Below are 23,725 nucleotides of genomic sequence, written 5' to 3'. Positions count from 1 at the left end.
AGGGTCATCTGGGACTTGGGAAGTTCCTGAGAATTCTGGACAGCAGCCTGGGCCTGTGTCCTAACAGAACCGAATCCGAGAGAAGAGGAAGCTGGGGGTCCCTGCTCCTGCCCGGTACCCTTTGTCCAGCCCGCCAAGCTCTTTACTTCTGCTTCAGGAAAGACCTGAACTGCCAGGCCATGCCCCAGCCAGTTTCTGGACCCTCAGCAGACCGCTGGTCTGCCCCTGCCTGCAGCCTGGGCTCTGCTGGAACGGTTGGTGCCCAGCACCCATGGGAGCCCGACCTGGACCCGGCCTTTGGCTGCGAGCTCACACCTGCTTTAAGCATTAGGGCTGGTGGCTCCAAGATCACATTCCTCAGTCTGGCCACGTGGGCACCAGGACACGTTGCCCTGAGGAGCCAGGCAGGGTGAGGGCCTGGGAGAAGGCCTGAAAGGGGGTGGGAATGTTTCTCAGTCACCCTCAGCCATCACCAGAAGTCTAGCCCCTCTACTCTCTTGACCACCCACCCAGGGGATGGAGGCTCTCCTGCGGAGAGCACTCCCCCACCCACCCCGGCCTGGCTGCCATGTCCCCAGGGGACCCCTGGCCCACCTTTTTGGAAAGACCAGCCCCTCTCCTCCTGGCCAGCTCCCCTTCCCTTCTGAGGGCCATGACTGAGCTGAGGTGGAGGGGCTGAGGGAGGGGCCACCAAGATCCCGGGACCTCCGGCTGCAGCCCTCCCCCACCCGCTCCGCCCTTGCCCGGCCCTCCCCCTCCTGCACATTCCTCCCCGGCTGAGGTCAGCTCCTCCGGGAGGGAGGTGCCCCCCCAAGCCACATCACAGCTCACACTCCTGTTTTCTTCATTGCCCAGCAGGGCGGGGCGGAGGAGGGGGGCTGGGGGCGGGGCCTCCCTTTATAGAGCCTGCCACGGAGAAGGGGGTGTGTGCCCTGAAGGCGGACCAACGGGTAACAGCCGGCCATTATGCTCATTATCATATATTAACATAAGGGCTGCATTCTCTTCTGAGGGGTGGAGCCTCCCCGGCGTGATGGGGGAAGGGGACAGATGATCTGGATGACTCTAGTGGGGGTGAGGGGGCAGGAACCTGCTCCAGGGATCAAACTCCCAGATGCCCAGAGGGTGTAGACCCTAGAGCAGGGGGGTGGGGCTGGGAGACCGACCATCTCAGATCCTGAGACTTTTAGGGGTGAGGGGTGGGCCTGGCAGGCAGTGGGGCTGCCCCTGGCGGGTACGCTGGTCTCCTCAGCCCCCGGCAGCCTAGGGCCTCCAGAGCTTTCTGAGGGTCCCTTTACTGTGGCTTCTTCCACCCCAGCTTGAAGCCTGACCCCTTCACCCGGTCCCTAGGCCAGCCCCTTCCCCCCCTCCACCTACCCCCATTGCCTCTCAGAGGGCACTGAAGCCTGGGGATCCTGGGCTCTTAGCCAAGCATTCACACCGTCCCTGCCCGGGCATGGGGGGGTGGAGTAGGGCCCCTCCCCCACCCACAGCTGTCCTCTTTCACGGATACTTCAGCCCTGGGCACCAGGACTTTGCTTCTCTAGTGTCTCCGCCACCTGCTGGCATGCTTCCTCACCACCCACTGCCCTACTCCTCCCTCTGCAAAGTCCCAGAGCTGGGGAGCATCAGGTTCAAGCCCCTCTGCAGGGCTCTGCCTGCCCCTCTGAGTCTGGGGTGGGAGCAGGGCACACGGGCAGGCAGGGTTCCAGAAGGCCTGAGCTCAGACCTCAGTGCAGAGAAGCTGCAGTCTCATGGGACCCTTGCCCCCTCCAGGCACGCGAGCTTCCACCTGCTGGCTGGGGCTGGGCTCTTCCCCAGAAGGTCTCCCTACACCCTCCCCTATTCAGGCTACCCTGACTCTCAGGGTTTCTCCTCCTCCCAGCTGTCCATGCACCCCCCCCCTAAAGTGGTCTAAGAATACAAAGCTAGTAGCCTGAACAAGTCTCTCAGTGTGATGGGCCTTTTGAGATGGGATCCACCTCACAGGGGCCCCCACAGGTGGGGAGAGCCCACCCACACCCACAACGGGACCTCTAGGTTTGCCTGGGGCAAAGAAAGTATGAGGCTCTGATTGGCCCTGCATGCCCAGTTAAGGGTCCTGGCCCTCACAGCTGCAGCTGCTCATGGGTGGTGACAGGTGTAGGGCATTCTCAGGCTGGGAGAACTCTTGGGGAAAGAGGCCCAGGAGCCTTCAATGCTTGGCTTCCCTCACCCATTTGCAGGGATGAGAGATGGCTGTGGTCCAGAGTAGGACAGCTCCAGGCACTGGGGGATCCCCAGGAGCGGACCTCAGGGACTTGGGGGTGCAAGACACCTGGGCAGCCTTCTTTGCCCACTGCCCCCCTACCTTGGGGGGGGGCGCTGGGAATTTCCCAACCACCAACAATAAGACCCAACCACCAACAATAAGACCCGGTTGAAGGCCGCCCCCGCTACTGCTGGGACAATGGAGCCTTATGGTCTGAACACCCCAGTGTAGGGGGTTAGGCCAAGGTCAGGTGTGGGTTGGATATCTGTCTGTGGACCCCACCCAGATGCTCTGCACTGCCTGGCACAAGGGGGATTCTAGCCAGAGCCTTGCTTGGCCCACCCAGGGCGGGAGGCACTGGGTGCGCCGGGGGCAGACAATGGGGGCCCGTCAATAGTCCCTCTGTACAGAGCTCCCTCCCAGGATGGAAGGAAGGAACCATCTCCGGCTCCCGCTTCCTGCTGGGCGGGCATCAAGAGCGTTGCGGCTCCCTGAAGCACCTCTGGGGCTCCCAGATCGGCCGCGGGATCCTGTTCCCAAGCCAGTCGGCCCTCGCAGGCTCGGGTAGCAGGAAGGACCCGAGGTGGCGACGGAGGACCGGAGGCGTGGATATCCTTCCGACGAGCGGCCTCAGCCTTCCATCTCCTGCCAACACTCGGGGCCTGAGGCCGCGGGAGACTGGCAGGTGCGCGGGGGCGGGGCCTCAACCCTCCGGGCTCCGCCCCTCCCGCATTCCGCCCTCCTCGCCTTGGCGGCGCCGACCCCCGCCCGCCCCCGGCCGCTTTGTCCCGCCGCGGGCGCGGAGCCGCCGCCGCCCGACAAAGCTGCCTTTGTGCCCCGCGGCCTCCGCGGGACCCGGTGACGTCAGGCTCCGGGACCGGCCGGCGGGGCGAGGGTGGGGCACGGCGCCCCCTGGCGGCCGTCGGGGCGAGCGTGGGGCGCGGCGCCCCCTGGCGGTCGGAAGCAGAGTCGCCGCCCGCGCGGAGGTAGGGAGGGGAGACAGCCAGGCCTTTACACCAAGGATCTCCAGACATCACCGCCGCCCGCGGAGCCCAGGAAACTGCAGGGCACTCAGGGCTCTGCCAGCTGCACCTCACTTTCCAACAACGCGTTTACACTTCCTGTAGCCTCATCGGAAGCGCCCTGGGCTGCAGTTGGAAGCCACCCACTTGCTCAGCAACCATTCAGCTCCAGAAGCGTGCCACCTTCGGAAACCCACGGGGCACTTCGACTCGGTCATGCAGGGCTGACTCCATGGCTGGGCATTGCAGGTGGCATTCTCCCATCTCAGAATTTGTTAGCCCGAGGAGTGGGCCTCAATTCAGGGGCATCTCTACAGGCTGGGCACATTGAGGGTGGCAGGACGGTAGCCACCCGGCCGTGTGACCTTAAGCAACCACGCCACCTCTGGGTCATTCTGGGAACTAGGTGTTTCTCCTGTGCCCGGCCTTTTAGGAAATTTGCCCAGGGGCCCTCACAGGGTCTGAAGTCCATCGCCAGCCCCAAGGCTTCGGAGGCACCAGGGAGAAGGTCCCAGCCACCCACTGGTAAGGACACGGGTCTGATCACGTTGTCACCTGGCCCGGTCTTTGCTGCTGGGACAGAACGCTGAACAGGTCTTAGGTTGTGGTTGGTTTTTTTTCTACATTTTATTATTTCAAACCAGGTGAACAATTCCATAAAACATGTGAAAAAAGCAAGGAAGTGTTCGATGCTGAAGACCCCGGGGGCCTGGGGTAAGGGCAGGAGGGGCCAGGCCCCTCAGCAGGCAGCGGCGGTGCCTAGGTTAGCGCTAACGAGCTACATCTGGGTTAATGGAGTCAGGGCCGCTGGGAGGGGCCCTCGGTGATGGTGGCAGTTGTCCAGAACAGCCCTTGGAACCCATTCTGGGGAGGGCAGGGCAGGGCGCAGTCCCCACAGGGGGCCAGCCAGCAGAGGGGGTGTAAACACGCAGACACACTCAAGGCACGGAATCACTGGGAGGGCGGGCGGGCGGGCGGTGGGTGGTGCTGGTCAGGACCTGACAGTTTTAAATAGTTTTTTCTCTAAAAAGTTTTCTACTTTTTTTTTCCTTTACTTTCATTTTTTTTTTTAAAAAGCAAGAATGAGCAGGTGGCCGGCCTGTGGTCCCCAGGAATGGTGGCGTCTCACAATTCTTGTGCTTTTTCCTTTTGGGGCCTCCAAGCAGTTGAGTTGGGGTTGGGGTGGGGGTAGGGGCAGTGGGGGTGGGCAGGAGGCTCCCTGTAAACATTTGGACTTGGGCTGCATTGGGGGCTGGTGTTGGGTGAAGCCAGGGGTTCCAGGCTGGAGAAGTGGGTGCCCCTCCAGCCAGAGGCTTTGGGAGACTCAAGCAAATGCTCTCCCCCATTGCCCCCAATCACAGAATAAGACAACGGTTAAAAACCAGGACAAATGCCCAGGAAGGGGGTACCGTGGCCATTCTGCACCTCGGCCAAGGGCGGGCTTCGAACAGAGAGACCTGTGGCAACCTCTCCCCAGAATCTTTAGAGCTGAGGGAGGGGCAGGGGAAGCCAAGGAGAGAGGGGAGAGGAGAGAGAAGTGGCCAGGGGCACAGGTGGGGCGCATGGTCCTCTTGCCCCCATCTTCCTCGGGGTCAGGGGCAGCAGAGTCAGCGATGGTCCTGGAAGTGGGGGATGGTAATCAATGGCAGGCCTCTCTTCCCACCTCAATAGCTCGCTAGACAATGACCCTCTCCTTTTCCCCACCCACCCGTCACCAAGGACACAGCCACCACTGCCGCCTCCTCCCAGGGGCTGTCTTCTGTTGCTGGGTTACATGGGGGAGAGGAGTCCAGCACTAGCCAGTCCCTCTTAGCTTGGCCCAGACCCCTCAGAGAAATCTGAGGGAAAGACCAGTTTGGTTAAGGCAGAGGGACAGTCAGCTCAGCTCCCCCCTGGCAGGCAGCCTCCTTCAGGTTAGACCGGAGCCTGGCTGGTGAAGGAGGCTAGGGCATTCCTCCAATCCTGTCCAGGGCAGCACAGGCCCTTCTGTCCTGACCACAGGGTAGAATCGGGCCCAAGCCTACCTGCTCTGCTACTCCAGGTTGGGACTCTCTCCTGTCCCCTCCTGACACCCCCCCCCCACACACACACACACACACGCGCGTGCGCGCGTGCTCCTGTGGGCCCTCGGGCTGCCCAGTGTGGCTCACCATTAGATCTGCCGGCCCTGCGGTGGCTCAGAAGAGGCCGCAGTCCTTCAGGTTGTTCTTGATGATGACGTCGGTCACGGCGTCGAACACGAACTGCACGTTCTTGGTGTCGGTGGCGCACGTGAAGTGCGTGTAGATCTCCTTAGTATCCTTGCGCTTGTTCAGGTCCTCAAACTTGCTCTGGATGTAGCTGGCGGCCTCGTCGAAATTGCTGGCCCCTGCAGGACACGGAGCGATAGAGCCTGATGCCACGCACAGGCCCGGGAGGACCCGGCTCGCGAGAACAGACCAGCACCCGTGTGGGCGCACTGGGTGCTCGTGTAAGCGTGTAAGAGAAGGATGGCAGGTGGGTGCACATCAGGAGTGGCAGGAAGGGCCCCCATGAGGGCAAGCACAAGTCATAGTCCAAGGGTCTGCAGGGGAATGGCGGCCACCGAGGGGCCCCCACTGGCCTCTGTTCCCCTTCTGCTCAGCGGGGGCACCCGGCCGCACCTGTGTACTCGGGGAAGCAGATGGTCAGAGGGCTGTGGGTGATCTTCTCCAGGAACAGGTCCTTCTTGTTGAGGAAGAGGATGATGGACGTGTCCGTGAACCACTTGTTGTTGCAGATGCTGTCGAAGAGCTTCATGCTCTCATGCATGCGGTTCTGGGGGTGGAGCGGGGCGGTGAGCACGTGCTGTGGCCCCGCCCCCGCCCCACGCCCCCGAGCCCACTCACCATCTCCTCATCCTCGGCCAGCACCAGGTCGTAGGCGCTCAGGGCCACGCAGAAGATGATGGCGGTGACCCCTTCAAAGCAGTGGATCCACTTCTTCCGCTCGGAACGCTGCCCGCCCACATCAAACATCCTGCGGGTGGGGGTTGCCTGAGCTTTGGGGAGGGGGGCCTCTGGGAGGGGGCTAGTGTCCCCGACTCCTCCCACAGGCTGGCAGACTGACGGCAGCTGTTGCCCGCATTGGCCCCTCGCGCCTGGCTGTGTGTGGCCAGGTCTGCAGGGTCAGGAGCCAGGTCCCAAGGGGAGGCCCACTGAGCTGGCCATTGGCTGGCTGGGTGGGTATGCCACCTGTACCCCGCAGCCACATCACGTTGAGAGACCCAAGTGTTAGGCTCCTCCCAACACAGTGACCCCCCAGGCCATGGGGTGGGGACGGGCCTCCTGCCTGGTGTGGCTGCTCACTTGAAGTGCAGGTCCTTGAAGGTAAAGTGTGTCTCCACGATGCCGGTGGTCTTCACACGGGTGCGCAGCACGTCCTGCTGCGTGGGGATGTAGTCGCTCTGTGCAATGCGCTCCAGGTCGTTCAGGTAGCTGGAGGGGAACATGCAGGCAAGCAGGGCAGCGGTGGGGCCGGGAGCTCAGGGCAGCTACGGGGCCTGCCTGCTTGTTTGGATTCCACGCCGGCTGACCGGCCGGCCAAGACCCCTGTCCTCCTTTTGCTCTGCTCATTCTGAGACAGGCAAACCTGGCTCAGCTGACCGCCTGCCTGTAGGTGGGCCCAGGAGGTCGCTCTGTGGCCAGGTGGCCAGTGAGGTGCCGGCACCAATCCAGGGATGTGGGGGACGTGAAACTGAGCCAGGCCTGCCTTGGACACAGTCCAGAACTACAGGCCAGTTTCTTCAGTAAGAGATCTGGGGTGTTCATCAGGGCAACTGTGGCACCCAGAGCAGGCAGCCTGGCAGTCCCTCAACGCGGTGCTGAACAAGCTGGGGCCTGCCAGGCCCAGTGGGCTCCCTGCCCGGCACCCAGTAAAATTTGGGCTCCCTAGGGAAAGCATCGACACCTGCTTGGCGGGGGTCCCTGGGGCTCCTCATTACCAGCTCCCTTAATTAGCATCGTGCTGCCCCTCCTGGGGCCAGCTCTGCTGCCTCCCTGGAGACTCCGGCTGGTGCCCTGCAGGCTGGATTCATGACTGCGGCCCTCGGGCAAGGCTGTGTGTCCCGCCCCCGGCTCCCACCAGCAGCCAAGCTGCGCCAGGCCACAGGGAAATGACCTCAGAGACGCAGGCCAGAACAGAAAAACAGGAAGGGCCGTGGGGGACCATGACGCATGGGCTGTGACCTGCATTTCACGTCCTGACCCCTAGGCGGTGAACAGGCTCCCCCACCCCCTCCACCCCTGGGAGAACTGCCATGAGCAGGGGCTGGGGTAAGCCTGCTCCCTGTGGGGTCCAATCTATGCCCCCCACCACTGACCCTGTGGGGGCCCTGTTGGAACCTGGGCGAGCGGGCCAGAGCTCACCGCCAAATCCCCCAGCCCTGGACCCACGGGGTGCACCATGAATGGAGGACGAAGAAACAGATGGCACAGGAGCCAGGGAGTGGACCTGGTCCCCACTCCAGGGCAGAGGGCCAGTGCTTAACAAGACCGCCTGCCTTCCTGCTTGGGGGGCCCAGTGGCTGTGCCCCTGCTGCACCAGGGACTACAGAGGGGGGAGAGGTTCCACCTAGCCTCTCTGGGGTCAATGTCCACGTGAGGACCTGGACTTAGGAATCACACTTTCTAAGATCCGCCTTCTACCACCCCTATCTCTGGGCCGGCTCAGACTCGGATAGGCAGTCAGGGGGAGGGGGACACCTCGGGGGATGTGTGGTCCTAGCCATCCCATCATCCCTCCTGACCTGGCCCCAAACACTGAAGGCAACAGCCACTGATGACATCAACCAGCAGAATCTTCCTGGGGGTTCCAAGGACCCCTCTGCCAGCCCCTCTCCCCGCCCTGCCCTGCCCTGCCCAGCGCCCCGCCACTCACTAGGCAGCCGAGTCGTTGAGCTGGTACTCCCTTGAGCGGCCAAAGCAGGCCTGCACCCCGTGGTCTTCCCAGAGCCTCCGGATGACGCCGGACAGGTCGTCGGACAGCAGAGCCTGCTCCTCGGCCGTGCAGGACAGGGCAAACAGCTGCCTGGCGTCGTCCTGGGCACAGGGGGCAGGCAGTCAGCCAGCCACAGGGAGCTGGGCAAGGGATGTTCTGGGTGGGGTCAGGGTGGGAGCGCCCACATACCGCCCGGGAGGGGTCGGCGAAGTCAATCTGCAGGTTGCCCATGGCCTTGACGATGGCCATGATGGACTGGATGGTGTTGCTGTAGACAACCGCGCGGTACTGCCGGCACTCCTCCTCCGAGTAGCCATCCTCATGGATGATCCTGCCGCCGAGAAGGGCGGGGCTCAGGGTGTGGCTCCAGGGTCTGCCTGCCAGGGGTGGCGTGGGAGAGGACCCTCCCCCACTCCCCACAGCCCACACAGCACTTACTTCATCTGCTTCACGATGGTGCTCTTCCCCGACTCGCCCGCACCTGGGACAGAGGGCACAGGGGGTCAGGGTCAGGCCTGACACGGCCCACTGGCAATCTACCGGCCCATGACCACACAGGAGGGAGGCAGTGGGGTGCCCAAGGGTGTGGCTGGCAGGGCGCTGTGGCCACCACAACCTGGACCTCGGGGGACTCGTGACAAACCTTCCCCAGGCCTCTGGCTGTTCCCTAGCTCCATGGCCCCAGCTGAGTTCAGGAACCTGGCTAAAGCCCACAGGAGTCAGCCCGCTGTCTTCCCCTCACAGGCAGGGTTGCCCCAGACTGGGGGGCCTGCACGTCCCAGCAGGTCCTCTTTGCCTTCGTCCTAGGCTGGGGCCCAAGTCCAGGACCCGGCCTGCCCTTGCAGATGCTGATCCTGGCAGCCAGGGTTGGGCCCGGGGCTGCCCAGAGACCAGGATGTGGGGGGACAGCCAGTGTTGCCCACATAGAGAGCCTGTGTGTCCCCATCCCGGGACCAGGCCTCGCCTCCCTCCCTGGCTCCTGCCCCATCACCTCCAACCACACCCACACAGTTCCTTCTTGGGCACGCCTGTCAGACCGACACGTGACTCCCTGAGCCACGACAGGTGGGTGGCAGGGAGGCCGCACTTGGAGACTTGGACTCTATAATCCAGGGGTGGTGGTGGTGTGTGTGTGTCAGCAAGTCTCCAGGGCAGAGATGCTGTGGGCAGAGCCATGAGCAGCCCCCGCTGCAGGTAGGAAGCCGTCTCACACCTATCACATCCTCACGCCACTCAGGCGGTCAGTTCTCATACCCACCCACCAAGGAGAGGAGACTGAGGCCTGGAGAGGCTAAGCACACACAAGGAAAGACCCCCTGGGGTGTCCCATCTGACATGCTACACAGTGCCTTCTGGAGCTGCCCTTGGTGCCGCCTCATGTTACACCTCCAGGCCACGGTCCTGGAGCCCAGCAGCAAGTACCTCTGGTTCACTCATTGCCTCTCCAGCAGCCTCTAGTCGGTGCCCACAGGGCCGTCCAGGGAGCAGCAGGAGATGCAGTTGTGGTCCCACCAGCCTCCCCGCCCAACGAGGTCCCCCTGCCCTGGCCAAGCGCGGGGCCCTGGCTGGAGACGTGAGGCCACCCTGCAGTCCTCTAGGTGCAGCCTCCCAAAAGGGACCAAGCTCCCCTCATGACCAGGGTCCGGGGAGACAGAAAGACGGACACACACACACACAGGGTCCTAGTAGCCTTCAGCAAGGGGGTGTAGGCCAGGGGTCCTCTTGGATGGTCCAGTCCCCACAACACCTGGCCCAGTGTTCCCCTGAGCACGGGATGTGGTCAGATGGCAGCCACCCCTCCCTCTGTCCCTCCGGGGTTAGCCATGAAGAGAGCAGCCTTGCCTGCTGAGTGGGGACGGGGGAGAGGGGACTGAGGGACGCCCATCACCAACCCCAGCCTCCCCACCCCCCATCTGCTGAGTCAGACTCAAGGCAACTCCTCAAGACAGAGAACTGCCCCCTAGGGTGTGGTTCCTGAGAGGGCGAACTTTTACAGAGCAGACTGCCTCACCTTGCTCCTTCCAGGTGGCCGGTGGCCTTGAACCTCGGACCTCTGGGTCAGCAGCCCAATCCTCTCCCACAGCACCAAGGGGGCTCCTTGGAGCTGGTCAAAACCAACCCATTCTGCCTCACAGCCGCCCCGAGGGCTGAGGGCTGGCCCTGGTCTCTGAGACTAGTTGTTCACAGGAGGTGATCCAGGACCCAAACACCCTCTGGGGCATAGCAGGGAGGGCAAGAGGGCACAAGAGCAGCCTACCACCAGCTGTGTGACACACACACACACACACACACACACCCCACGGGGCTGTGGTCTTGATCCCACAGGGGAAGAGGCAGAGGGGCTCACCCAGGGGCAGAGGACAAGCTGTGGGTGAGGACTGTGGGCCCAGGTAGGGAAGGGGGCCAAGGACTCCGTATGCGGGGTCAGATCATGCTGTCTTCAAGCAGCAGCCCGGGGTGCTCAATGGATCTGAAATCTAGGATGGGGCTGGGGGCGGGCTCCCCTGAGACATCAGTTTCCCTGTCTGGCCACTGCAGGTGGAGAGAGTACATGGCACTATGTCATCAAAGGTGGGAGGGGTGGCCACCCAGCGCCCCTGCCCGCATAGGGCCGACAACACAGGCTTGCTTTACATATAATTTTCCTGGCAGACATAGAGGTGGGCATGAGCTGGGCAAGCAGATCGGGGGTGGTGGGGAGCCCCAGTACATTTGCTCTTGTGAGCTGGGCTCTGCCCCCACCCCACCCTGGCCCCAGGATTGGAAAGGTGGCATTTTCTCAGTGGGGGGTCACTGCACAAGGAGCCAGCCCCTTTTGATAGGTAGACAATACCTCCACCACCCCTCTGTCCTCCCAGCAGCCGTGACATGGGCAGGAAAAAGCGAGTAGAAAGCCAAGGCATGGTGCTGGCCATTGGCAGGAAGCAGGCCGAACCCAGCCTGGGACACCAGGCCAGAGCCAGTGGCAGCTATGTCGGAGCTGGGGGGTAGGAGGCAAGCTAGCCAGAACCAGGGGTAGCAACCTCGCCGTTCAGCCCTCCGGCTCGGCCCCTCTAACATTGGGCCCCCTTCCAGTCAGTGGGCAGTAGCCTAGAGTTCGCTCACACCCTATGGCCTGGACACCCAGCTCCCCCACTGGCCCTGGTATCACCCGTCGGCTCCGACTGCCCCAGGGACACTGGGAGACTGGGTTTCACCAGGCGCTCCATCCCAATTGACCTGTGTAACCGCAGAGCCACCCCTCTCCCCACCAAGGGGGAAAGCCCGCCCACCTACTGGGCCTGCAGCGGGCAGGTGGCAATGACTGTGATCTCTGTCTGGGGTGGCAGCTGCCGCCCCGTGTTACAACATCTGCTTCCACCCCGGGGGGGAATGCTGCACCCCAGGGTGGAGGGAGATGGGAAGGAGAGAAACAGCACTGCCCACCCAAACAGGGCACGCAGGGACTCTGTATCAGGAGGCAGGGGGGAGACCAGTTCTCCCGAGTGACCTCAGCCCTCCCAGGGCCCTGTCATTCAAGTCACTGCTGCGTACTCTTGGGCCTTCCACTCCCCAGGTTCCCCTGTCTCCCTGTGAGACCTGGCATGCTGCTGTCCTCCCCCCACCCCAGCCCTGGTCTCAGCAGGCCCTGAGCGCACGGCAGCACGCTGATCCCACACACAGGGCACATCGGCTTTCCCAGGCTTGCCCTCCCTTCCTGCAGCCCACAGGGCAATGCTGTCCTTGCCATGGACAGTGGCAAATGGGTGACAAGGAGCTGTGGACAGGTGGGGTGGGGGTACCCCTTTGGGCCTTAAGTCCTCCCAGACAGCTGCCCTGTGACTGTCACTCCCCTTCTGCCCAGTCCCCAGAGCCAGGGCCTTCCTTTCCAGGCAGTGCTCCCTGCGGAAGCTGGGTCAGTTAGACACATGCCTTCCCTGCCCAGGGCCCCCCTGGGGGAGGCTCCCCTCAAGCGCTGGGGCCGGGAAGGCAGCCAGCCGATGTGGCATGCCTGGGGGCAGAGAGGAGAAGCAGAGTGGCTGGGACCACCCACTGCCGTCATTCGTGAGACGTGGGCAGCAGTCCAGCTGAAAGCCACAGCTCCAGGCCTGCCCAGGGTCCATGCTAGTGAGGTGGGGAGGGTGAGAGAGTCCTGGGAAGCCCACCCCCAAGGCAGCTGGGATGCCACCTCCCACTCCTAGCCCAGGAGGGTGCCACGTCTGAGCCCCACAGGGCCTGGCTCCCATCACCCCCCCACCCCCACCCCACAGCCATGCTCCATCACCACCAGGGGGCACCCGGCTGCCAGGGAAGAGGGAGGAGGGAGGAGGGGCTGGACTGTCCTGGGAAGTATTTTTACAAATGCACTCTAACTAGGGACAAGCAGGCTGGGTGGCAGCAGCCTCATTCACGGTGAGGTCCTGGGCAGAGCCCCTCCCACTCCCTCCCCTGCCGAGCATGGGAAACCCCCAGCCTCCCAGACCCCAGCAAATGAGAACAATAGCCAGAGGAGGCTCCCGGTCAGACAAAGGCTCTCCAAGCTTCGCCCCTGCGCCAGCCATCTCTTCCTTCCTCCAGGTGCGGCTCAGGGGCCCTGCTCCTTCCCAGGAGCCTCAGCCTGAGCCTGGCACTGTGGGGGGCAGGGCGAGACCCCCCATGTGCATGTGACACCGGGGTGCCAACACCCCCTCCCAGCCCTCCTTGTTGGCAGGTGCTGTCACCTGGGGTGCCCTGTGCTTCCCAGGGGTCCTGATGGCCCTGACCTGGTAGTAGCAGCACCACCAGAAGTGGCAAGGAAGGGAAGCTGACGCCGAGTGAGGCCTTTGTCCAGCCTGGAAGGACAGAGCTGCCTTACCTTGTGTCCCACCCAGTATAGAGGGAACTGAGGCCCAGGGCCAAGAAGCCGGGGGGGGGGGGGTGTAAACCTGCCCCCAGGGTCTAGGGCTGCAGGTCTCACAGGTGGCAGGAGCCAGGTCAGGCCACTCGGCCACTTAGTACCTCTCTTGCGGGGCACATCATCTGGGGAATTCTACTGCGGTTCTCCAGGGCCTAGAGCAGCGGTTCTCAACCTGGGGGTCGAACAACCCTTTCACAGGGGTCACCCGATTCATAACAGTAGCAACATGACAGTGATGAAGTAGCAATGAAAATAATCTTATGGTTGGGCGGGTCACCACCACTTGAACTGTATGAAAGGGTCACGGCCTGAGGAAGGTTGAGAACCACTGGCCTGGAGGAACCCCCGCGGCGGAGACCCTGAGCAGTGGCCTGGCCCGAGCAGCAGCCCCAGGGTCCCCATCTGTGAAAGGGAGCCGGAGCCTGGGCGTGCCAGTCCAAGGCCTGCCCTGAGCAGCCCTCACACTTGGGGCTTCCCCTGGCCCTAAGCTGCCCCAGCAAGTGTACAGGTGCCCGCCCAGAGGCTATGGGACCAGGCTGGGTGGCATGAGGGCACCTGGGCTCAGGGTGCTCTGGGACGGGACGTCTTGGGAACCATGAGGACCCATGGTGTCCACTCCATGCGTGACTTCACCTCACAGTGCACTGGCTCTGCCCATCCCTCAGGCCCCGAGCCTTCTGGTGTCTGAATTGACCACTCTGGGAGCCTCGGGGATTGGGGGAGGGGGAAGGCCCTGCTAGGCCACAAAAGCCAGACTTGGTGGCCATGGAGCAAGAGGAACACCAATGTACACACAGACCACTGTGCACGGGCCCACCACAGCCCTGCCCACAGGGGGAGTCCATCCACCCATCGGATACCTCCAAGACGCTCACTGGCAGGCTTCCCAGACCCCCAGCCTGCACTGCGACAGTCTCAGACCTGGTGTAAGGACCTAAGTCTGGCGCCAGGGCTGGCTAGGGACCGCAGGCTACAAGGGCTGTGACATAGCTTCCCAGTGAGGGGACATGCCCTAATGGGAGGGAGGGGCCAAAACAAGCTTCACTGCCACCCAGTCAATTCTGCTCATAGCAACCCCAGAGGGCAGGCGGCCTGGTCCGGTGAGTTTCCAAGACTGCAGCTCCTTACAGGGGATAAAGCCTTGCTTTCCTCCCTCGGAGCAGCTGGTGACTGTCAACTGCTGACTTCCTTCCAGGAACAGCCGGGTTCTTTGGAAGCCAGGCCCTGGCGTGGACTTGTGGTGTTCAAAGGAAGAAGGATACGTGTGCAGACTCTTGGGCCCTACCTCCTAAGAGGCTATCTGCCCCCCCCCCCCACTGCACACAACCCCTCGAGGGGAGCGAGATGCAGAATTGCAGGTAAACAGGACACTGGAGAGTGTGAGATACAGGAAAAGAAACACCCAGATATATTCATACATAATGTAATATAATAACAAAGGTCAGGTCCTTGGGGGTAAAGAGGGGATAAACGAGAGCTGATATCTAAGAGCTCAAGAAAGAAAATGTGTTGAAACTGATGGTGCTAGCAATTGTATAATTATGCTTGATCTAATTGAATTATAGACTGCTATAATATCTGTTAAGAGCTCCCAATAAAGTCATTAATGAAAGAGGGAGGAATTGGAGGGCCTGAGACAAGGCCCCTAGGCATATCTGCCCCCACCCTCCTGCTGCAGTGCTGAGGGACTCCCTCAGGGCCCCAGCACCCAGGGATAGCTCTGCTGTCTCCCTCTAGGTCCGGGCGCGTCGAGGGAGGTCCCCACAGCAGGCCCAGCCACACAAGGTTGAAAGGGACAGGACCTGATGGCCAAGTCAGAGGGGGCATAGTCCTTGGGATGTGCCGAGGGCGGCCCTGATCGCCCCCAGGTGGGGGGTGGGGGTGGGGGTGTGAAGCCCAGGGCTGCTGCACCACTTCCAGGCATTCATCTCAGCCTGTGGCCGGCCTTCCGGCCTGGGAGGGCAATGGCCGCTCAGGAATCTGAGCACAGTCCTCAGCCTTCCTGCTGGCCCTCCCACGGAAGCCCTCTCCAGCCACTACTTCCTGTGACCGCAGGAGGAGCCCAGAGCCCTTTTCTGGCTGCCCCCCCCACCCCCCGCCGGCCGGGGGATCCTGGAGCTGGGCTTGCTGTGGCCAGACAAGGGCAGAAATGCCCGGAAGGGTAGGCCACAGAGCCACACAGGTGCACCTGAGCAGGTGAGGCTCACCTTCCAGGCCCTGCAGCTGCCAGAAGCTGGAGGTAGGGGGCCTTGGGCTCGGCCCCCAGCATTGTGCAGTCCCCCCAGGCCACTTCCTCTTTTGGGCTCCTCCTCCCCCAGCTGCTTCCTCCTTTCCCTCCGGTGTGGACACACTTCCCCAAGGAGGCTGGCCAGGCCCTGCCAAGCAGAACTTACTGCCCATCCCTCCCAGCACACAGTAGGTGCTGTCACAGAAGGCCCAGGGGAAGCCTGGGCCCTGGAAGTGCTCCAAGGCCAGGCACTCCCCAACCAGCCTCCCCATCATCACCTCACCTTCCGGAGGGAGGGGCACCTCCCCCCCACCTCCTGGCCGGATGCTCCCGGGGAGCACCCAGAAGGCAGCCTCCACCAGGGGCCCTTCAGCAGCAGCTGGGTGATGGTGGTGTTAGTAAAATGTAGAGTTTCAGGCGGGAGATGCTGGCGGGGTGTGGTCAAGGGGGGCCCCCACCATGCACCGTGGGGGGGGGCTGCCTGAGAACACCAGAGGGCACCTGCAGTGGGGCCACAATGGTGGCCTGGCCTGGACCAGGCCTTGTTCTCTTCTCACTGGCCCCTGAGATGGGGGTTCCTGCTTGACCTGCACCCTGTCCCCACCCATCTGCAGCCCTGACTCCTCACAGGACATGGTGGAGGGGCCGGAGGAAGCACCCCGCTCTGAAGCCCACCACCCTGTCCTCTGCTGGGGGTACAGACGGGCTCCAGCCTGCACCATCCCTATTTCTGCCGAGAGAGCAGGTGCCTTTCAGAGAGGGATGAGAGAGGCCAGCCCGGGAGCAGGGGTTGGGACCCAGGGTGCAGTGCAGAAGGAGGGTGCCCACCTACGTGCCCCCAGCCCCAGTGCCGACCCTACAAGGGGCAGCTGATGATTCACCGGGACCTGATCATGTCCCAAGCCCAGCACTGCCCAAGGGATGGGTGCCTCCTCGGGGCAGTGGTGACTGGGGGCAGCCTCAGAGCCCAGTGTGAGGCCCGTGTCCCCAGTCACCCCATTTAACTCTATCGAAGTGGCCTGCCTAGGGGTTCCCCGCCCATGGGCTGCCCCCAGCTCGGCGCAGGGTCACTTCCCCTGCAAAGCTGCCTGGTTCTCCCTGGCTCCCTGCTCCAGTAGATTTCTGGCAGGACCCAGAGCGAGCGTGTGTACATGGTGTGTGTGTGAGGGGGGGGTGCTTACTCGCTGCTCATCCAACACTAGGGGAGGGAGGTTCACAAATGGCTTAGACCCCGCCCACCCCCAGTCACCCCTACCGTGGGAGACTGGGCCTAGGCCCCATCCTGAAGACAAAGCTTCGCCCAGCCTGGGGGAGGGGTGGAAGGGGCTCAGAGGCCCAGGTCGCCCTGCCCCCCATTCAAGTGCTAATGAGCTCCAGCTGGCCCGGGAAGCAGCACACCAGAAGACCCAGGCTGGGGCTGCCTCGGTCCCAGCCCACCTGGAGCCTGAGGCCCCCAGGAAGACAGCGTGGTACCCAGAAATCAGGCCTGAAGCTTATCCAACTGGCCCCACACTCTGTGAGCCTCAGTCTCCTATTTAGCTGTGAACAACTGCTTGTGGACAGGAGGGGAGGTTCCCCCGAGCCCCATTCTGGGGTCAAGCCACCTCTAGATTGGGGAGATGCCACCCCACCAGTTCTCAGCTGTGTGGGGGGGAGGGGGTGTCAGAAGCAGCCCCCTGCTGTGCCACAGCTCTAAGCTTTAGAGGTAGGGGAGGGTTCTCCAGGTGCGATGTGGGGCAGGTACTCTGCCCAGGCATCCTGGGGGACCAGGGAGCTCGATGCGGGGGGGGGGGGGGGGGGGGTCCAGGCAGCACAGGGGGCAGAGCTGGGATTCAAACTCCGCTTTGAAAGACCATGAACCGCTGCACAGAGGTGAGCCTTCTTCCCCAGGGCCAGCAAACACCCACTCAGGGCTTCCAGTGAAAGCCAAACCTGCTCCCCTCCACCCATGAGAGCATGAGCCCAGAGAACCCCCTCCTGCAGAAAGCCCACCCTTCATAAGCACCACTGACTGCCGACAGCAATACAGATGGTCTCCTGGGCATCTCCTAGAGCTGGGCAGAGGGTCTGCACAGCCAGGATCTTGGCTCACCCTTCCCATTTTCCATCAGAGGAGGTCCCTCTGCCTCCTCCTCCTCCTCCTCCCTGGGCCTGGAGCTTCTTTCTTTCCATGTGCACTTAATAAGCACCTACTGCAAGCCAGGTCTTTGCCTAGAGACCGAGAGGACTAAGGCCACAAAACTCCTTTGTTTTTTGTTTTTTTCTGGTAAATCTAATTGAGCCCTTACTGTGTGGAGTATCTGCCCAGGCCCGGCCCAGAGCCTTGTGGCTACGGGGTGGCCCACAGCAATGCTTGGGCTGAGCTCCACGGCCGTGGGGCAACCTTAGTCCCCCAAAGGCCAACCGGGAACCAAGACAACCAGGGAATGCCAGCCCGCCAGGGGCCCTCCTGTGCTGAGCCAGCATAAGCTGGGCTGGTAGTGGGCAGCTTTGCAGGGGGCAGGAATATTGTGGGACAGCAGGCTGGACCAACCAGTCTGGCTCTAGAGCAGGGGTTCTCAACCTGTGGGTCAGGACCCCTTTGGGGGGTATCAAAGAACCCTTTCACAGGGGTTACCCGATTCATCGCAGTAGCAAAATGACAGTTGCGAAGCAGCAATGAAAATGATTTTATGGTGGGGGGTCACCACAACATGAGGAACTGTACTAAACGGCCAGGACAGGAGGAAGGTGGAGAGCCTGCTGTAGTCTCCAGACAGCCTGGGCTTAGCAGGTGGAAGCACCCCCTCCCCCTCGGCTTGTGCCCCACACCAGGCTGCAGGCTGGTCAGCAAAAGGACCCACAGGATGTTAGGGCTGCCTCTGAGCTGCAGTCCAGCCTCAAGTGGGCCCAAGAAGCAGCCTGAAGAACCCCCCACCCCCTCCCCATCTCCCTTCCACTCTGACTCATCAGAGCGTCTCCACCTGCCTGGACCCGAGACTGTGGCTCAGGGTCTGCCACCCTCCTCCTCTCCTACCCCACCCCCAAGACCAAGTTCACAGGACACATCAATCATCCGGTACACTGACTAGAAACCCCCAATAGGTGCCAGGCTCCACCCAGGCCACAGAAAGGAGGATGCCACGCTGCCCTGGCCATTGCCATCGCACAGGGGGGCAGCTGTGACCTCTGATGGGGGTGGCACTAGAGCAGGTGCTGCACCCGGTCTCAATGGAGAGTGGACATCAAGAATCGAAGCTGTCCTGGGGCCGGATCCCTGAGCAGAGTCACAAAGAGCCACGAAGTGGGACTGAGTTAGCAAGAGAAGTGAGAGGAGCAGGTACAAAGGCCCCGGAGCAGGAGAGAGCTTTTGTATTTACATGCATCTATTCCAGGGGGGAGAGCAGTCTCCTTTCTCTGCCAGCCTACCCACACAGGTGATCACCAAATCGGAGCCACCCCACCCCCACTCTTCCTCCACTTTTCCTCTCCTGTAAGTGCCCATCCTAAGACTCCCCCAAATCCCACCAGGGCCTTGCAGGGAGGGGTATCCCTAGAATGGGGCTGGCACTGGCTCCTCCGCGCCCCAAGCACGATGCCAGGGAAAACCCTCTTGCCACACGTCTGCCGCGCACCCTTGAGGTGACAATGCCTGCACACACCCACTGGCGGGCTCCCCAGGACAGGAGGGAGCCAGTCTGCGGGTGGGGCAGCAGGCGTGGCTGGGGCTGGGAGGGAGGGAAGGAGGGCTGGCAAGAGCCCAGCCTGAGTCCCGTTGCTTGGACTGTCTCTTCCGCTATGTGAGCAGCCTGAACTTGCCACAGCTGGGCACCCACTACCATATTGTACCTGGATGGGGAAGGCTCAGGGTGACCCCTCCCTCCCCCAGCAGCCAAGCAGACTAGGTCCACAATTTCAGGCAGCGCCAAGCCCGCCAGCCCCTTGCAGTACACCCTGGGCAGGGTGCTGGTCCCCTTCCCATGCTGCACCCTGGACAAGGGCCCAGTCTCTTTGCTGCCCTGCACCCGGAGCTGAGGGGCGGAAGGCTGGGGTGGACTCCCTGGGCTTAGAAAGGGCTCACCCACCAGCCCCAGTATCCTGCTGTCATCCACGGGTGGGAGGGGCTGCCAGGCCCCACCTGGCTGCCCCCAAATCAGAGCTGGGCTTCAAAGGGCAAAGTCGGTGGGATGGGGGAGTGGAGTGGCAAGGGGTCCCCTCTGGGCTCAAGACAGAACTGGCATGGAGCCCCAAGTCTACCTCTGCTCCCCACCCGCTGCCACCCCACTTCTCCTCGGTGGCCATAATGACCCGGACCCGACCAGGGCGCGCGAGGCTGGCCCAGAGAGCCTGGGCTGCGTACCGGGAAGGCACCGCACCGGAAGCGCCCTCCCCAGGCGCGGCAGGCAGCGGCGGCGACGGGCATTTCGCCGCGTCGACACCCACTCACTGCGGCCTCAATGGCAGCATCAGCAGAGACAGGAAGAGCAGCCCAGGAGGTTGGGCCGCCGCCCCTTCCCGCCCCTTCTCTTCCTCCCGCAGCCGCGGCTGGCTCCGGAGCGGATGCCATTTTGAAACCTCCAGGGCTGTGCCCCCGAGGCCAGGCCCTCGGGGACAGTCAACAGATGGGCCTACAGTGGACAGGCACCCTGCCCCCCAGCAACAGACCCTGCCCCAAACCCAGCTCTTCATCCGAGGCCGATCTGGGGCCTAGGGGCCACACCCCCCACCCCATCCAGTCTCCATCGCCACAGCAGGGGGAGTCTCCTCCCTAACCCCCGAAACTAGGAACCGCTTGCTCCTGGCAGGAGGCTGGACAGGGACTAGCGCTGGGCCCACGTCGCTGCACAAGGCCGGCTCAGATGCTGGAGACGTTCTGGCCCCCTCAGCTGGTCCACCCTCACCCTCGCCCTCACGGGACCTCAAGACCCTCCAGGACCAGTACTCTGGCCCAGAAGCCACGTCCCCGCCCTTTGGCCCTGACGTGGGCCTCCCAGACGCCCATCACCTCAGATCAGAGCCGCCCGCCCGCAGGGGCAGCAATATGTCAGCCCCACTCGAGTGTCCACCATCTTCCCAGACCCTGGAGGAGCCCAATCCCCCACCCCAACCCCTCACTGGCTCTTACCCCCCAAACACCCAGGCCTCCCCCACCCTTCCGGATGGAGCTTAGAAACTTGAAAACACAGTGCCAGGGACCCTCCCCAGGAGGTTTGAGGCCTGGCCCCTCCCCCACCTGGCCCTTGGAGCCTCGTTCCTGCCCTGGGGGCCTGCCTAACCCAGCCTGGGTTGTCCCACCAAGGTGCAGAAAGGGGGGGGACAGTGGGGACCGTCTAAGGAAGGGCCCTGAGTGGGAGGGGAGGCAGGCCACTGCAGTAGTTGATGCCGGTATGGGGCACCTGTGGGCAGAGGCCTCTGTACTTTGGGGGATTCTGCGTGGAGAAAGGGCCCATGAGCAGTTATAAGTCTCCCCGGAGAGGCCCCTTGGGGTGGACACGGAGTACAGAGGTAGAGTGAGCCCTGAGGAGTGGGTGGCGGCTTCAAAGGGTCCAGGGATGCTTAGGCCGGTAGGCATCTATGGCAGGCGGGTGGGAACAGGTGGGCCCGGTGGGGTTCTGGGAATAAATGACGAGGTGGGGCTCTGGGGGAGTCCAAGAAGTTGGTGAGCAAGGGTGACTGGTCAGGCAGGGTTCTAGACAGTTGATGTGGACGGGCTGGAGGCTGGGTGCAGGATCTGGGGACTGGAAGGGGTTGGGGTGGGGGTCTGATGGAAAGTCGGGGCTGTGCTTCAGGGGTCTGGCGGACGCAGTTCCAGACCCTTACTTGGGGGTCTGGGCCTGAGTTCCAGGACGGGCCCAGGGGTTCCAAGCCCATGTCTGGGAGTTCTAAGCCCGTGTCTGGGAATCCGGGAACGAACGCGGATGGGGGTGGGGGGTCCCAGCGCGCTGCACGGCCTCACCTAACAACAGCAACTTCACCTCCCGCGCTGCCTTCTCGCCGTCTTCCCGCAGGTTCTTATCGATCATCTTGGAGCGCTCGGCCGCCGCCTTGTCCTCGGCGCTCACGGTGCACCCCATCCCGCCGCCCGCCCGGCCTGGCCGCGGTCCGGCCCCGACACGGCGCCCGGCCCGGCTCGGCCCCGCCCGACCCACTCCGCTCCCGCCGCCGGCCCTCTGCGGGCAGCTCTCGGCTCGGCAGTTTGGAGCGTCTGCGGGCGGCGCCTTCCCGGCCGCCGCGCACCGACGGCGGGGCGGGCCGGGGGCGGGGCCGGGGCCAGACGGACCCGGGACTGGGCCGGGGCGGGCCTGGAGGCGGGTCCATCAAGGGTATGGGGCCGGTGATTGGCTCCGGCCCCAGCGAGGGCGGGGCGACGGGCGAAGTTAGGCGCAGCCCCAGCTCGGGCCCGGGCTGGAGGCGGAGTCACGCGGAGAAGCGGCGCTGGAGGTAGAGCCCAGCCCGGGATTGGGCTCCCGGCGGGCTGCAGGCGGGGCTGGGCCCCGATTGGGTTCCGACGAGGGCGCCCGAAGCCTGGCGGCCCGTCGGCGGGGCGGGCGGATCTCGTAGCCAGAGAGGGGGTGGGATCCGGTGCAGGAACCCGCCTTCCCTCCGAGCTTCTGCCGAGCCCGGCGAGTGGGATAGAGGCGTGACTTCGTCACTTGTTAAAGTTAATGAACCCAATAAACTTGCTTCGGGATCTGAAGAACCCTGAAGCCTCTTAGAACTGTGGTTTCCTCCGTCTTAAAAAACGGGATTGCTCTTTGGCTCGCAGAAAGGAAGAAAGAAAAGACATTCCTTGCCCTAACACCTCTGTCCAAGCGGTCTCCCTCTGCCCTGGTACCTTCTGCCAAAGCGCATCCCCCCTTCCTTGGCCTGCCGGGGGGGCCGCTTCCTCCTGCAGGCGACCTCCGGGACTTCAGCCTTGGATTTGGCGGCAGCGGAGGCAGAGAGACAGCGCTATGTACTTCAAGAAGCAGAAGTGGTCACCACCTTATGGTCTGTCCCCCACCGACTGCGGCCACAATCCCAAGGCCCTCATGCCCTGTCCCAGTGGCTAAGACCCACTGTCTCCATCCACTCTGGGCAGGGGTGGGGTGAGAATGGCAACGTTTCTCAGGGAACATTCCATGTGTTGTGAGTCTCCTCTTCAGAGGGAGCCCACAACCTCCTGAAAGGGTCAGTTGGAGGCACTTCCCAGGGCTACCCACCCCTGGAAAGTGGGCCTCGGATGCCTGGACTCTGGACCCCAGGCAAGTCCATGGAGTCAAGTAGGGGAGCTAGCCACCCCCATGTGTGGCCACTGGAACCCCTGACTGATCCCCAGCCCCTCCTTTCTACCTGACTCCAGCTCCCATGCCTGGCTGTCCCCTCTCCATCCCTACCTGGATGGCTCTCTGGTTTGAGGAGTGCCTGGGCTGGGGGCCCTCTGATAGGCCTTCCCACAACTCCCTTCTGCCTGGAATCAAAGATCACAGAGAAGCAGCCAAACTGGTCCCCGGACCTACTCTAAAATAAACCCGGACACGCACTCAACCAGACCTGGGCCCCAAACACCCACTCACAGGGCCCAGCCTCTGGCAGGCCGGAGTCTACAGGACACAATAAAACTGTTGCCCGCAGCTAAGGGCACAGCCTGTTCACGCACAGACTGCAAGCCTGGCTCAAGGCCTCTTCCCTGCTGGCCGGTGGCTGAGAGCCTCCCCTCTCCCCTCAGGCCTCCTGGCGGGCTCCTAGCAACAGCCAACAGCTCGCACAGTTGCCGGGCAACAGGGAGAACCTGTCAGCCCCTCTCAGAGCCCCAGTCTCTGGAGGTGGGCAAAACACAGGCCCCAATCAATAGAAGCTGAGTGGGGTGGGGCCCCTGAGAGGGATGGGCAAACCCTGTGGTCAGGCAGGGCCTCTGGCTCTCCCAGCACCTTCCTACCAGCCAGCTGCTCCCTTCCGGCCCCATGCTCTTCTAGAGAGGCCAGGGACCTTCCTTTCACCCCCCTCTGTCCACCCTGCCTGATGGCTGAGCTTTTCCGTGGTGTTCCCAGGGCTCTGGCCACACCTCAGCCAGTCTCACACCTCTTCCTCCAGGGACTCGGAACCTGACCTCTCACATGACTGCCAGTCCATGCCCACCATCCTTGAAAGCCTGCTCCAAACAACTCGTAAACCTGTGTTGCTCAACACACACCCACCACCACCACCACCACCACCACCCCCTACTAGTCCCTGCTTCTGGGCCCTAGACTTCCCATGTCTCCCTCCTTGTTTCCTCCCAGCAGTCAGAGCTATGAGTCCTTCTCCCCACTCCCCCATCCTGCCCCTCCTGAATCCCACCTCTGCTGTCTCCCATTCTCTCTCCCCACTGTCCACCATGGTAGGCTCCCTGGCCCCCTCCCCAACTCTTCTGTTTCTCCCACAATCCCGCATGT

At 62.9% G+C, this 23,725-nt stretch overlaps 1 protein-coding gene across 1 annotated transcript; it reads right to left on the bottom strand.

Annotated features, from left to right (window-relative positions):
- Nucleotides 1-3,875: 3,875 nt before the first annotated feature.
- Nucleotides 3,876-21,440, bottom strand: GNAI2 (G protein subunit alpha i2). The gene is made up of 9 exons (XM_075547405.1): nucleotides 21,268-21,440; nucleotides 8,668-8,710; nucleotides 8,419-8,560; nucleotides 8,170-8,330; nucleotides 6,600-6,728; nucleotides 6,141-6,270; nucleotides 5,916-6,069; nucleotides 5,424-5,641; nucleotides 3,876-4,892 (listed from the first exon to the last, which is right to left on the bottom strand). Exons 1-8 carry the CDS (start codon nucleotides 21,383-21,385, stop codon nucleotides 5,451-5,453), a joined length of 1,068 nt encoding a protein of 355 aa, XP_075403520.1. The 5' UTR covers nucleotides 21,386-21,440; the 3' UTR covers nucleotides 3,876-4,892; nucleotides 5,424-5,450.
- Between the last annotated feature and the right edge of the window lie 2,285 nt (nucleotides 21,441-23,725).

This window comes from Tenrec ecaudatus, chromosome 4 (genome assembly GCF_050624435.1).
Source record: "Tenrec ecaudatus isolate mTenEca1 chromosome 4, mTenEca1.hap1, whole genome shotgun sequence".
Taxonomy (NCBI): domain Eukaryota; kingdom Metazoa; phylum Chordata; class Mammalia; order Afrosoricida; family Tenrecidae; genus Tenrec; species Tenrec ecaudatus.
The sequence above is the reverse complement of the archived record's forward strand: the minus strand, read 5'-3'. Positions and strand labels throughout refer to the sequence as shown.

Coding starts and splice junctions, on each gene's coding strand:
- GNAI2 (XM_075547405.1), bottom strand. CDS start 21,385: ATGGGGTGCACCGTGAGCGCCGAGGACAAGGCGGCGGCCGAGCGCTCC. Junction 6,271..6,599: donor TTCAAGGACCTGCACTTCAA/GTGAGCAGCCAC, acceptor CCCCACCCGCAG/GATGTTTGATGTGGGCGGGC. Junction 6,070..6,140: donor TGGCCGAGGATGAGGAGATG/GTGAGTGGGCTC, acceptor CTCCACCCCCAG/AACCGCATGCATGAGAGCAT.